Raw genomic sequence first — 14,960 nt, forward strand, 5'->3', positions numbered from 1 at the left:
CCCCGACCCGCCCCGACCCGGCCCCGAACCGGCCCCGAACCGGCCCCGACCCGCCCCGAACCGGCCCCGACCCGCCCCGAACCGGCCCCGACCCGCCCCGAACCGGCCCGAACCGGCCCCGAACCGCCCCGAACCGCCCCGAACCGGCCCGAAGCGGCCCCGAACCGCCCCGAACCGGCCCCGAACCGGCCCTTCCCTGCCGGGACCCGGCACTGATTCACCCACACCTCCGCGCTGAAATCACCGCGCGGCAATTCCACGGAGCGAGCAGCACGACCGGCACAGCTTTCCACCTTTTAGCAAACAAAGATACTAGTGTGCGCTGGTTACAAGGTACGTGTTTCCCTTATTAATTAGTATTCTCTCTTCTGCTGGTTAATGAGTCTCACGCTTCTGCTAACTGCTGCCACGCTCTCTCTCCTTTGGCTCGGCGCTTTCCTGGGTGCTGCTCCAGGAGTTGGTGCTCCTTACCTGCCCCTGAATTTCCCTTTACCCACTCAGAGCTGATTCCACAGAGTTGCTGAGTTCCCTTGATTTGCTTTGTCCTTATCTGGGGGTTCTGCCAAATGTCCTCGTGGCCCCCGAATTCTGCATTCCTCGAGTATCGGTGGAAATCCTTCTCCCTGAGCTTTGTGAACCTCCCCAGGGGCTGAGGTCATTGCAACACGTCCAGCCCCAAACCTTAACAGGGCAGTTCTGCTGGCCAGGAGTTTGTGTTTCTACAGCTGGACATCACATAGAGCTTGTTGGCCGCTCTGTTTCACAGATTAAATCTCCCTCCTTGCTGATCAGGTGTGCAGGTTACAAAGATCAAACAGCAAAGAACATGCTATCTCAATTCAAATTTGCATATTTCACACTTAGCAACAAGATGATCTGAGAAGCAGGACTGGCACAGAACATACTTGGTGACCACCTTGGAAAGGCAATTTAGTAATAATGGACAATAGAAATTAACTTCAAAAAAAGATTAAGGCTTTTATTGACAGAATGTGAAGAACAGAACAGCAGCTGTGCTTGCTGAATAGTATCAGTAAATATGCTGCTAACAATTTCTTCAACTATAGGTGCAGCTGGGAATCTGAAACAAGTGATCATGAATACTAAAGCCATGAAATAAAATGAATATATAATGAATAAAATAAAATTAATATAATGGAAGTATCTGCTGTTTAAATGTAGCCTATTCAGTGTGGCCATTGTGTTATTCCTTTCCCAGCTCTTTGACAGCGTGCCAGTCTTTATGTCTGGGGTTTGAAATCCAGAGATGGACAGAACACTTCCTCTCCCACAGTCAGAAATGACTTTGTTATCATGTGTGCCTAATGAGAGACCTCCCTTCTACCCAGGACTTGTACTTACGGCTTTGCATTCCCAAAGACACGGCACTTCTTCTGTCTTGTTAGGATAATGATTTTTGTGAATGTACAAGGACAGACACATTGATTCAACAAACACACCACTAATGGACATAAAGGCTGTGTCAGACCAAAACAAGGGAAGGGGTAAGAAATGTGTGACAGAACTGGCAGGATGCTTGCTGCAATGAGCTGTTACTAATTGCCACAACTGGTGTTCTTCACAAGTTGTGGAAAATGCACCAAAGGGGGTGGCCAGGTAGCGCAGATGACACTGCTTGAGATCCACAGGTGTGCAAATGCAAGTCAAGCCAGAGGTGAGGAGGAAGAAGACGACACCTACAAAGAGTCAACACCTGCAGCAGGAGCTTGGGCTGTCCCTGTGAGAGCCCCCTGGGTGCTGTGGGATGTGGGAGCTGGGCACCAGGTAAAGGGGTGGTTGGAGTAGGGCTGTTTGTTTGTTTGTGCTCATGAGGAGAGCTGTCCTGCCTTCCTGGATTCCCACATTGTTCATTTGTGTCTGCTTCCATGTAACTTGGCAAAAAAGCCACTTCCCTCCCTGTGTGCCCTGACCCATTCCCCAGCTGTGGGAGGCTGGGGGTGCACATTCTGCATGTCAACAGATCTCCCCCCTGGTGGTGCTGAGCCAACGACATGCAGAAGTGATTTGATGGCTGCTCTGCTGCCTTCAGGCTATTTCCACTTAAAGGAAGCAGAAAGAGTATCTAGGAAGGCAACTGACCATGTTCCTCTGAAAGAAGAAGGCAATAAGCATATAAAATACTCTGACACTTATGGCATGTTCTGTATAGATAATTTCTTACAGATTTCAATTCATTTGCCCATTCCCATGTCATTATTCACTTTTGATATGCCCTGAGCAGGTACCATGGTCTGTCTGGACCTGGAAACATTGTGGGGTTTTTTTTCTGCTTGATTCATGAAATAGTGATTTTCAGTCTGACAAACATTCCAAATGCCCCTTGTTTTTCTCCCTTCACTGTGATCAGGGGAGCAGATTACATAAGAGCGAGTTAGAAGGGATTGTTACTCTGTATCCTGACAAACTCGGTTTGTTTGACTTTCCCTTGGGTTTTAAAAGCAAGCTGTACCCCCCACAGCTCTTATAAATCCGTGTGTTTTGTCCTTCCAGTCTGGCTTTGTTTCATGAGCTGTTGCCAAAACTGCATTCTATGTTCTTTCAGTTTCTCTGCTGCCTTTTGCTCCAGGTCTATTCCCAGGTATTTTTCCTCCAGGTCATACAGGGGCCAATGGACCAAGCCCTCTCCGTTGGGATTTCTGGAAATAATAGAAGGAAAAGTTAGCTCTCTGTTTGCCAATCCATTGCTCTCTGACTGCTCAGGTTCAGAGCATTTCAGAAAACCAAGAGATGAGCCCAGATGATGTGATTCTGGTACCTGAATAAATGGACAGTATTTTACGAAAATGCTCATCAGTGGAACAGCAAAAGTCTAAGAGTTGCCATTAATTTGAGATCTAAACCTCCATTGCAGATGGAGTAACTGCTCTTAGATTTTTTATTGCCTCGTGTCTGCAGGTTCTTTTAAAAGATCATTAAGAAGAGAAATTGCTTCAATATTTAACTTAAATTCTGCCAAATTTCTAGGAACCACCATATAAGTAGTGCTACAGACAGGTAAGTATGTTCTGGGCAGCACAGACTAAACTTGAGCTGCAACTGGCAATGTGATTCTCACCCGTTTTTAGCAAAGTTGGTCCAGTATCTCATGACAGTTCTGCTCAGTTTATCTTCTTCTTTTGTAGCACCTCCTGCAAAGGGAGAGATGAAACAGCCACATTAGAAAGGAAATAATTAGTATCAGCTATATCAATTGCAACACTTCTCCTGGTTGCCCTGAGCTGTTGGGAGTTTTTCCTAGGAGAGACCTGCAGATGAATGATGTAATGAAAAGTATCTACTAGTGAAGACAGAAAATGTTGATGCTCATTATAATGCTTATGATCTATAAGTTATATTTCTATAAATTCATTGTTTATAATGCTTCAAAGAGAGAAATTCTGTTCTAAAGCCCTGCAGTAATTGAAATGAGTAATAATGAGGTTCTGAAAGGAATAAGAAGTAATCATGGGTACAACACCTGCTAAGAATGGCTTTCCAAAGACAAAGGCAATCTCAGCTCCGTGATCTGCTTTTACAAACTCTGGTACCACACCTTCCACTGAACTCGGTCGATGTTGGAATTCATAGAAGTAGACTGGGTTGCCAGCATCTAGAGGATACAGAAAAGTGCTGCTTTGAGAGCTGAAAATACCTGCTCCAGAGATGATAAACTTCCATGAAAAACTGTTTTGGTGAAATGAAAACATGCCAGTTCTCTGGATAGTGAAAAGTGCTGCACACTGGCCAAACCAGCCCCAGATAGAGTTCTACAGCTGTTCTGAAGCTGCTGGCTTACCTCTGTGGTATCTGGCCACTTCCACAGCTGAGATGACAAAGTAGACATCTCCCATTGCATCCAGGAGGCCATCTCGGACCTGAGCAGGGCTTTCTGCATGCCCCATGTACTCCTGGTACACTCTGTCTACAACTTCAGATGTAAAGCCCTGAAACAGCAAGAAAAAGTACTTGTAAGGATGAGTATTATGAGGAGTAACAGCAGTGAGTGAGTGTGGCATCTGCACATCCCTGGCAAATCCTCAGCAACAGCTTTCAGAGAAAACCCTCAGCTGTGCCAGAGTGTGGCTTGGAGCTCAGGACTGCAGTTACACAGCTCTGGGTACGGGTGATCTCAGGGAAAAGAGGGATGCAAGATCAAAGGATCAACCACCTTCAGATAAACAGCAGTCAGTGATGCTGATTGTTCTCTCTACTGTGGAAACACTTTCATAACAGCACAGAAATCCTGCTGGATTCCATAAACTCCATTGATTGTTGTAGCTGACCATAATTTCTCCCATTCAGAACAAGCCTGGGCTCTGCATTTCCAAGTCCATGGTGGAGGTTGGTGTCATTGAATGATCCTTGTAAGTACTGGCCCTGCTTCTAGAGTCCTTAATTCTTACCTCTTAATCTGTTTCTCTAGGTAGCAGTTTCAGGAGAGTACAAAGGCACCACAAAGCCAAGAGATTTGTACATTACAGGGAAGCAAAACCTCAAGAAACCTGAACAAAGGTGTCAGTGCTCCCCAAACCTCTCGGGCTTTCCTTTCCAGAGCCCAGCTGCTGCTTTAGGAATCGTGTCCCATAGGTCTCCTGCCATACCTGCTGGCACTCTGCACGTCTTGCACACCCTGGGGGTATCTAAAATGTCCCAGGAGACCTGTGTTTAGGTACTCCTGGATTGCCACTGAACTCCTTTTTAAGAAGAGGGGCATTTAGGCTGGAAATGTAGAGAGTATTTCCAGTCACTAGAGGTAACAGGAATGCAGCACATCTGTGCCCATGTCTGTCCCAATTCAGGGAGCTGTCCAGCACAATGGCATTTCCCTGTGAAATGTGTCCCTGCAGGGGTAATAACAGCCAGAGCAGCACAGCAGCAGCACTGGGTTCTTCTGTATGGATATGGGTTATTCTGAAACTGGTCTCTTACCTTATTTAATTTTGCTAAATTGCTCTTTAAAATTTGACGTGCAACATCTTTATCCAGACCATCCACGAAAGGATATTTCATTGCCTGTATGATACAGAGAATCATACTTAATAAAACAGCCTCTATTTACAAAATGATGTTTAACTAACAACAATATAATTCTCTTACCATAGGAATTACCCATCCGAATTCACAGTTATTTACTCCTATTATGTATGGGACCTCATGCATTGATTTTTCAGATAGCAATTCCTTGGGACTTTTTGGAAAAAATGCACCATCTACACAAGTATTGATCAAAAAAAAATCCTGAACAAAAAGAGAATAAAGAAAAAGAAAGCTTCATTAAAACATTCATTCTGCCTCTTAAAGAAGTTCAGATTTTTACTGCGGTTCCAAACTGAAGCCAAATGTGTATACAACAAATAATATTATCCAAGCCATGTTAAATTTTTTTTCTGACTGATTTTCTGCACTAGGCAGGCGGTTCTCTGAAGATATTTCTATTGTTTGTGAAGCAGAAGTTATTATGTTGAATTTACATTTTTCTTAGTTCAATAAGGGCATGGATGTGTGGAACAGCGGGGAAAAACCACTTCTGTATTGAAAATTCAAAGGAACATAAGCATTGTGATAAGAACTTTTAAGCAGGACATAATACATGATTTGATTTTCAGTTCTCCAGAATCATCTGTTCCATTTTCTTTTCCTTGCCCTGGGAGAGCACAATAGCAAACCACAGGTGATTCCAAGTGCATGCAGAATAGCAGGGCAGGAACCTGTTTGCAATTTTCAGGCAAGGTGTCATTGCACACCTACAATGCTGTCATGTCCTGAAAAACCAAGAAAAGTCACATTTTACATCCACTTCAGGTTCAAATATTAAGGCCCACAAAGAGCTTTTGTTATGCAAACGTCTGAAATGTCATTTAAATGCACAAAGTATCATCTCACCTACCATTTTCAGTGTTATCTGTAGTAGTTCTTCTTCTGTTTTTCCTCTCAAGCATTCAACCATTGCAGCTGAACTGGACTTTTCACAGCCAGAGGCAGCAGCAATTTTCTGCAAGCAGTGAGAACAAACAGTTTTGGACACGTTTGCTGTGTCTGGCTCTGAGACAGTGAGTCCAGCAGGAGCAGGCAAAGCTCCTGCACAAGGGTTGCTGGAGCCTGCCTTGTCCCAGCTGCAGAGGGAGGGCACTGGATGCCCTCACAATCCTTCACACCATGAGCTGGGCAGAAAGGGAAAACCTCTTCCTTCAGCCTTTTTGATACAGAAATATTCTAAGACAATTGTGGTAAATAACAGGCTGGGCTGAGGAGGCTGGGTGACATGAAGGAGTTAGAGAATAAACCATCTGCAAGGGAACAGAGAGCTGTCATTAGAGAGAACTGTCTCTTATATCCCAGGTTCCAGGTTCTGGAAATTGTTCCTTGTAGTAAAGGAGTAGAAGCCTATAGTTCTCAAATTAAAAAAAAAAAAAAAAATAAAGACTTGTTTATTGGCACACTAAAAGCATCAAACAGGAGGGGAAGAGAAGAGTATTCAGAATCTGATACAATTTTCCAGCCAAAAGGTGTAAATGGACTCTTCTTGAAGACACTACATATTAGATTTTTCATTTACATTTCTTTCTCTTCTCTTTGTGGATATTTGGCTGTTTAAATAGCAACACATCCTTAAACATGTACTGCTTGCACACAGAAATACTGTCTTTAGTGACTGCTTTGATTCACAAGGAAGAAACCATGTTTCTATATTTTGGACAGAACAGCTTAAGATACACCTGTGAACTACCTGGGAAAAGGAATTTAAATTACCAGTAATACCCACTTGTGCATCCTCCTTAGGCTGGTCAGTGAACAAGCCCAGGGTTACAGTGCCACTCTCTGAAATGGCCTTGTGGAACAAGCCCTTGGCCAGGGGAGATAAGACCTGTGAAAAAGCAAGAACAAGCATGTCAAGCACTGTGTTCTAGCCAGGGATTTTGGATTTCAGTATCAGCAGTGGCCATTTGGAATATTTTGAAAGCCCATGTGGTAAGAGTGTCTTTGTGTAACTTCTGACCATAGTCCAGCTGTGCAAAGTGCTTTGGCAGCACTCGCAGGGATGAGGAGTTCGGTGCCTTTCCCCTCCCACTGCACTTTGCTTCCAAAGCTTCCTGGCACCACCCTGCAAGGCAGGTACAGAGGGAATGTGCCCAAGGCAGTCTGCTCTGCTGCAGAAGGGCAGGAAAGAGCTTCTGGCCAGAGGAAACAGGGATTTGTCTGCCATGTACAATGGAGCCTGGCTGGGCTGTGTCATCTGTACCAAAGTGGGAGGGACGGGACAAGGGCAGCGTCACAGCCAATGTGCTCTGTGCTGGAGTAAAGGTGTTACACAATCACTGGGTCACAAACTGCAGGGCTGCATCAGCTACCAGGACTATTCGCCTCCATCACTTTGCACAAGTGGCTGTCAAAGCAAACAGAAAATGGGCACAAGCCCACAACTCCTCGTAAAGGACTTTTCTCAATGAGCTTAGACTTTGAGGGTTTTTTGCATTGAAAAAAAAACCAAAACACACCAAGCAGAAGTCAATTCAGCAGATAAAACATGCTGTTACTTAACTACAACCTTGGAGTATGAAAATTACATGTTTATCATTCAAAATCTGTATTGTTTTCCTGTACTGCTGCCTCATTGTTGTCTCAAATACCCAGGTGATGTGTCACTGTAACACCATCCCTTTTCTCTCACTGACTTCCCATGCAGATACTGAAAATAGATGAAATAAGTAATCTCTAAGTAATTCAAGTTCCATATTGCTGTGAACTTACAAGAGCAGAAACACTGATTCCTCCTGCAGACTCTCCAAAGATGGTGACAGATCCTGGATCTCCACCAAAATGCATTATATTTTCCTGAATCCACCGAAGAGCTGCTACTTGGTCTAAATATCCCCAGTTACCTCGGGCATGCTCATCACCAGTGCTGCAGGGACAGAACAGCTTTGTTCAAATGCTCAGTGCAGGCAAAGAGGCAGAAGGAAATACAGTCTGTGGTGTGAGCAATCATCTGCCATTCTCTACACAGAACCTCTCTACACAACTGACAGATGAATGGCTCGGGAAGCCCTGAGACTGGAGCAGCAGCCCCACAAGAACAGATCTGGAAGCTGCCTTGGGACTGGAAATTGTCCCCAACGCTTGCAGGTGCAGTTCAGAAATGTTTCTTTGCATAAGCAAGTCTTCTGCACTCCTCTTTACAAAGGCTTTGCACACATCCTTTTGGAAATCACTTTGGCAAAACAGATCAACCAACTTACCTAAAATATCCAGCAATACCTAGTCTGTACTGAATTGTTACAACCACCACGTTGTCAAAGGCTGCTATTGCTGAGCCATCATATGATGAAGCTGCTCCAACAAGTAATCCACCCCCATGGATCCATACTAAGACCTGGGAAGAGAAAAACGGGATCAAGCCAGCACAGGTAAGAGCCCCCGGTAATAAACACTAATTATAGCCCAAGATATAATATTTTGTGCTATTTTAATCCTGATTCTTTCAGAATACATTTCAGATATTGCAGAAATCTTCTAATTCTAAGGCCTGCAGGTCTACAAAGTGGCACTGATTTTGTTAAGTGCCTACACTGTCAGTGCCCTGTGACTTTGGACAGATCATTTAGATTAAATCTAGTGCTGCTTAGTTACAATGAGAATACAATTTTACTTGTAAAACAGGATTTTGTGTCTCTTTTCAATTTCAGCTAATATTTGCTGGGGCCAAGCATGTGAGTTGATCATCACTACAAAAGTGCCCCTGCACGTCTGCTCATGGCACAGGTTGAGTGTTGGCTGTCAGGTAATTTTGCTCAAGGTGTTGTAAGATTTTTGCTTACAGGCAGCTTCTCCTGTTTTCCTGTAGAAACGGGTGTGTACACATTTAGGTACAGGCAATCCTCAGACACTCGCAGAGGAACTTTCTCTTTTCTGTTGGTAATCATATCTGAAATATTCTGTCCTTGTACTTGGTCTTGTAGACACCTAAATAAATGGAAAGTAAAAAGCAAGAGAATTCACTAAAACCAGAAAACTGTGAAGAGAACTTTTTTGTACTTCCACAACAAAGTGCCAAACGAGAAACCAATCTCTAGCACACTTCTAGATTGGTCACAACTGCAAACATACTGGTTTTTTGCTTTTAGTATGTTTTTTTTATTTGACTAGTCATTAGTGAGATCTGTAAAAATAAAGCCTCTGCAGTACAGAGTGACATGTAGATACACTTTAGCATGTTTCAAAATATCACAGAACTATATCACCAAATACATAAGGTGTGGTGGCTTGCATGGGAGGCATTCACGGAAGTGCTGCAAAGCTTCTAGGCCCTGGAAATCTGTACATGTTTCTGTGATGGACACGTGTTAAAGACAAAGGAAACGCAGGAACTTCCTCGTTCTGCTCCCGTGGGCACACAGGTGCCGGGGCTGAGCCCTGGTCGGGCCCTTTCCTGGGGCGCCCACCCCATCGGGGCTGGCCCGGGCAGGGGAGCCGTGGGGCCGAGGCCGGCCTGGGCCGTGGCTGCCATTTCGTGCTGCCAGCCCGGGCCCAGCCGAATCCACCCGCCCCCAGGAGCAGCCCCGGGCCGGGCCAGCTCAGCCAAGAGTCTGCCACTGCTGAGGTTCGGCCACGACCCCTGTAGAGGGGGAGGAGAAGCCACCAGCCCCCCCAGCCACGGCTCTGGCTGCAAGGTCCCGAGCCCAGCCATGCCAGTGACCATCAGCAGGCCCGGGCAAGACGTTTATTGTTCAGTGCTTCCATCCTCCCGCAAGGGAGAGAAAATAACAAAAGGCAATGTGGAGGAGCAACATGAAGACACAGAAGTCAGTGAAGAAGTCCCAGGTGGGAGGGATGAGGAGATGCCTTGATCCTGGGGCTGAAATCCTCTTGTAAAGCTATGGAGAAAAGACTTTTTCGCTATAACGCATGAAGGTATGGGGAGTCAAAAGTGTTCAAATTGTAGATATTGAGCAAAAGCCTCCATACTAAGTAAGCAGATATTAAAGTAGCTGTGATCCTGTGAGAAGTTTGAACAGAGAAGGAGAGAAGAGTGATGAAAATCCTGTGCCCCCAGGAAGAAGAGGATTTCTGAGATAGATAGTGAGAACCTTTGCCTTTGAATAGGTCACTTTAAAACAGTACCCCATAAGTTGACATGGCCCATGACCACAGCTGTGGGAAAAGCTTGTGGAAAATGGAAAGGATTTCATGATTGCAGATTTCCAGAGATGGCTGCTATTCATGAAGAGAGCCACAAGAGAACTGTTTTCTTGTGGAGAAGACTCCATAACATTAACAAGAGGAACTACTCTCTGTAAGTGAATTGAAGAAAAGACTATTCTAAAGGTGGTAAAATGAAATTTAAGGTTTTGTTTCTTTACATTGTCATTGGGAAAGAAAAGGTTCTGAGGAGAGGAGAAGGATCCTGAAAATTTTGTTCTGATTCTTATTACTCTTTCTTTTAGTAACTGTTAATAAGTTTTTCTTTATATTCTTTTAATGTTTTGAGCCTGCTTTGCCTTCCCCCTGGTCCTAGCTCACAGCAGAAAATGTGTGAGTGCATTTTAGTGAGTGCAGTGATGATTGACCAGCACTGAACCCACTAAACTCACTGGGGCATTGGCTGGGAAATCTCAAACTGGTGAACCAAAACTACTACAGTATGGCTATAAATTACTTCAATGAAAATGTAAATTAATAATTTCACATCTCAAATAGCTTTTTACGTTGCGATGGTAGATATTAGGCTTGAGTCACACAATAAGTGCAGTAGGACAACAGGAGTGAGACATTTACAAGGTAGCTTAGGATTGCTTTGCATTTCTTATGTGCCCTTTTAAGCACTTGATTCAGCATTTTCCCACTAATGTTGTATTCCAACATTTCCTCAGCTTCTTTCTGTCTCTGCTCCAGAGGTTTAAAGTGATGGGTAAGTGCTCCCAAGCCAGAGCACTGCCTGCAAAGGGCTGCTCCATCTCAGTTCATCACTGATGCCTGTGAAAGAGCAGCTTTTGGGAAGGAGCAGCTCACAGAGTGTCTTTAGAAATGCATCCACTGGAACAGCTGCAGGTGCAACGAGAGGGCACCAAGGAATTTGTCTGTGTGGATGGCCCTGTGTGCACATCAGTGCCATGGAGGTGCACAGAGTATAACATCTAGAAAGCTTCAGTGGTTTGATCATTGCCTTACATTGGTGGGTAGGAAGTGGCATCTCTGACACCTTCCCAAGGCTCCGGTGGCTGGGGTTCAGAAAACCTCAGGGATCCAAGCGGAGGCTTAGCAAAAGGAAGTCCCAAAAAGACATTTACAGTCCTCTCAGCTGTGTCCACTGTGAATGGGTAGCCTCGGACTCTCCCATATTTGGTCTCCGCTTCTGGTTCTTCTGTGGAACAGCAGCACAAAATCACATCATTGCTCTATTTGGAAGTAATTGCTAGATTTGCTACTTAAATATACACCTTTTGTTCCCTCAAACAGGTAGTTTTTATACATAAAGCTTCAACAAACTCTCATCAGATTTAACAGTACGCTATTCTAATCTGCTATTTTTTTTTACTCTTTCATTTTACTAATTTCATTACTAGTGTTTACTCGTTTAAATTTTAGATTTATTAATTTATTCTAACACATTTTATTATACCTTTATTAAATCATTGTAGCTGACATTACTTCAGCCTTCATTTTGATTTTTCTGTATGTACAATCTCCTTCAGGTATGTAATTTGCACTGTCTTACCACACACACTTTAGTGGTTGCATATAGATCTTAATGTTTTGTTTTGCACTGGGTTGTTACGTAAAAACCCGATAGGTTGCTCTCATTAAGAAAAGACAATAATCAGAGAAATTATATTCCAGACCCTTGATAAAGCTTCTAACATAGCTAAAATAGTCTGGCACAAACAAATCCTGTTAACATTTAAGCAAGAATCATTTTAAGATCTGTGTGAAAGTTCAAACATCAAATTAGAGATGTGGTACTGTGGCTGTTTGGCCTCAGCAGGCAAGGTTTTGGGACAGGGATTTGATTTTGCTATTTGCAAAGAAGGCAAGTAAGACAAATGAGTGAAAGCAGATTAAAAACTGAAATGAAATTACTGCTACTGCAGCTCAGTTTGTGTGCCCTGTTCAGCCCAGGGTTTGTGCCCATCTCTGCCCAGAGTTTTTGGTCATCTCGGCACAGGATTTCTGCCCAGCTCAGCCCAGGTTTTATGTTCAGCTTTGCCAAGAGATTGTGCCCAGGTGTCCCCAGGGTTTGTGTGTATCTCTGCCCAAAGGTTGTGCCTAGGTGTCCCCAGGGTCTGTGCCCATCCCTGCCCAGGGTTTGAGCCCATCCCTGCTCAGGGTTTGTGCCCATCCCTGCCCAGGGTTTGTGCCCATCCCTGCCCAGGGTTTGAGCCCATCCCTGCCCAGGGTTTGTGTCACGCCCTGCCCAGGGTTTGTGTCAGGCCCTGCCCAGGGTTTGTGTCACACCCTGCCCAGGGTTTGTGTCACGCCCTGCCCAGGGTCTGTGCCCATCTCTGCCCAGGGTCTGTGCCCATCTCTGCCCAGGGTCTGTGCCCGTCACTCCCCAGGGTTTGTGTCACACCCTGCCCAGGGTTTGTGCCCATCCCTGCCCAGGGTTTGTGCCCATCCCTGCCCAGGTTTGAGCCCATCCCTGCCCAGGGTTTGTGTCACACCCTGCCCAGGGTTTGTGCCCATCCCTGCCCAGGGTCTGTGCCCATCCCTGCCCAGGTTTGAGCCCATCCCTGCCCAGGTTTGAGCCCATCCCTGCCCAGGTCTGTGCCCATCCCTGCCCAGGATTTGTGCCCATCTCTGCCCAGGATTTGAGCCCATCCCTTCCAGGGTCTGTGCCCATCCCTGCCCAGGTTTGTGCCCATCCCTGCCCAGGTTTGAGCCCATCCCTGCCCAGGTTTGAGCCCATCCCTGCCCAGGTTTGTGCCCATCCCTGCCCAGGTTTGAGCCCATCCCTGCCCAGGGTCTGTGCCCATCACTCCCCAGGGTCTGTGCCCATCCCTGCCCAGGTCTGAGCCCATCCCTGCCCAGGTTTGAGCCCGTCCCTGCCCAGGTTTGAGCCCTCTCTCGGGTGGCCCCGGGAGGCAGCTGCAGGTGCCCTCTCGCCCTCCATGCCCGGGGCAGTGGCCCCGGTGTTTACCTGCGGCCCCCAGCGCCGTGCCCCCGAGGAAGAGGACGCAGGCCAGCAGCGCCGTGTCCCTCGCAGCTGCCATGGTGCCACTGGCCCCGAGCCCGCTGCCCGGCCTTTATCGGCCCGCCCTGGGCCCCTTCCGCAAGGCGCACCCGGGCGGGCGGGGCCGTGCCCGCTGCGGGCCGGGCCGGGCCGGGCCGGGCCCTCCTGCCCCGCGGGGAGAGCCGCTGCCTCCCGCCGCTCCTCCCGAACGGCACCGCCGCAATCCCGGCACAGCGGGCTCCAATCGCTCCGCAGGCCCCTCGCATTCCCGAGCGCTGTCCCGCTGCTGCAGCACCCCCGGCTGCCGCCCCAGGGCAGGGTTTGCTCGCCCTGCACTGCACACGGCCGCGGGCACCTCGACTGCACCTGCTGACATCTGCTTCACTTGGTGTTAGATCCATCCCCGAGTGACGGGCACCATAGAGCCACGGCCAGACCAATACCCCTGGGAAGTGTACTTGTACCGAAGGAAAACGGAGCGATTTTTATTCTCAGAAAAGCCTATTTTCTGACAAAATAACCAATACTAGAAAAATCCCAGCTCTTCCTACAGGGTGCAGGAGACACCTGTCACTCAGTTCTGCGTGCTCAGGGTTGGTTGGAATAGTGTTGCAATACAGTAACAACAACGAGATGAATTATCAGCTTTTGTAACGTGGGAGCAATATTAAGTGAGTGGTAATTTGCATGGTAACTCTACATCTAAAGCCTCTGGGAAATCCAGAGGATTTATTTCAATACATTTCACATCCATAACTGAAGGATGATATGAAAAGGAGAGATTTTCCGCTCACATTGACTAGGAGGTTGTGTTTGTTTTATGCAAGCATTAGGCTCTACCTTTTTCTTTTTTTTTTCCCCTGACTCAGTAGCTCTTGCCCCAGAAAGGCAGTTGTGCAATTTCAGATCATGGGACTTCTCAGTTGTCAGAAACAGCATTTCAAAGAATCAGAGGATATGATGACAGAATGGTTTGGGTTGGAAGAAACTTCAAAGTTCTACTCATGCCACCTCTGCCATGGGCAGGGACACCTTCCTGTCCAAGCTGGCCTTGGGCACTGCCAGGGATGGGGCAGCCACAGCTGCTCTGGGCAGCTTGTGCCAGATCTCAGCACCTGCAGAGGGAGGAATTTCTTCTGTCTGTGTGATTTAAAGCTACCTGATCTGGCTTGAAGCCATTCCCCCTTGTCCTGTTGCTACACGTCCTTGGCAAATGCCCCTCTCCATTTTTCTTGTAGGCTGCCCCGGGCTACTGCAAGAGGCTCTAAGGTGTCCCCAGAGCCTTCTCCTGACTCAGCTGAACAACCCATCTCTCTCAGCCTGTCTCCACAGGAGAGGTGCTCCATTTCTCCAGATCCATTCCTGCTCACACCTCTCTTTACAGCTCAGTGGCTTACAAGACTCACAGTCTTTCAATTAGTTTAGCACATCTGTTCTGCTCCTGTTAACCCTGAGTGCAGTGGCTGTGCTTGAGCACTTTACTCCAAATGCTCCTGGTGTACCTTACTCCAAATCTTCCCCCGTGTGGTGCACAGGAGTGATTTACAGCCCCTGCAGATAAACCCCAGTCACCTTTAACCTGGCTGCTCCCAGAGCAAACTGGTGGCAGCCCTGCAGGTGAGCCCAAGCAGTGCTGGCTGTGTCTGCAGCCTGTGCTGTGTTTGTGGTGGCTCCTGAGCTCTGCCCCAGTGCCCTGCATGCCCTGCCAGGCTGTGCTGGGGTGCAGCTCCAGAGGCTGAGGGCACGGCCAGTGCTCACTGGGCTCTGGCAGATGGGGAACACTGTGAGTCTGAGC

General features: G+C 46.9%; 1 protein-coding gene and 1 long non-coding RNA gene across 2 annotated transcripts; one reads left to right on the plus strand and one right to left on the minus strand.

Annotated features, from left to right (window-relative positions):
- Positions 1 to 953: 953 nt before the first annotated feature.
- On the minus strand, positions 954 to 13,392 carry LOC121470571 (fatty acyl-CoA hydrolase precursor, medium chain). Its single transcript, XM_072934509.1, has 13 exons — positions 13,133 to 13,392; positions 11,167 to 11,359; positions 8,817 to 8,961; positions 8,238 to 8,371; positions 7,750 to 7,903; positions 6,764 to 6,865; positions 5,888 to 5,992; positions 5,098 to 5,238; positions 4,930 to 5,013; positions 3,797 to 3,944; positions 3,479 to 3,610; positions 3,077 to 3,149; positions 954 to 2,657 (listed from the first exon to the last, which is right to left on the minus strand). The coding sequence occupies exons 1-13, from the start codon at positions 13,203 to 13,205 to the stop codon at positions 2,483 to 2,485; spliced, it is 1,659 nt and encodes a 552-aa protein (XP_072790610.1). The 5' UTR covers positions 13,206 to 13,392; the 3' UTR covers positions 954 to 2,482.
- Positions 8,276 to 9,010, plus strand: LOC115496789 (uncharacterized). Its single transcript, XR_012057821.1, has 2 exons — positions 8,276 to 8,405; positions 8,685 to 9,010. It is a non-coding gene; the product is annotated as an uncharacterized lncRNA (long non-coding RNA).
- Positions 13,393 to 14,960: the final 1,568 nt, after the last annotated feature.

This window comes from Taeniopygia guttata, chromosome 11, assembly GCF_048771995.1.
Source record: "Taeniopygia guttata chromosome 11, bTaeGut7.mat, whole genome shotgun sequence".
In the NCBI taxonomy this organism is placed as follows: Eukaryota; Metazoa; Chordata; class Aves; order Passeriformes; family Estrildidae; genus Taeniopygia; species Taeniopygia guttata.

Bases quoted from the DNA above. Each gene is read 5' to 3' on its own strand.
- LOC121470571 (XM_072934509.1), bottom strand. From the start codon at position 13,205: ATGGCAGCTGCGAGGGACACGGCGCTGCTGGCCTGCGTCCTCTTCCTC. The intron at 5,014-5,097 runs GTAAGAGAATTA...TGTATCATACAG, and splicing joins TCGGATGGGTAATTCCTATG to GCAATGAAATATCCTTTCGT. The intron at 3,945-4,929 runs GTAAGAGACCAG...TTGCTGTTTCAG, and splicing joins ATTTAGCAAAATTAAATAAG to GGCTTTACATCTGAAGTTGT.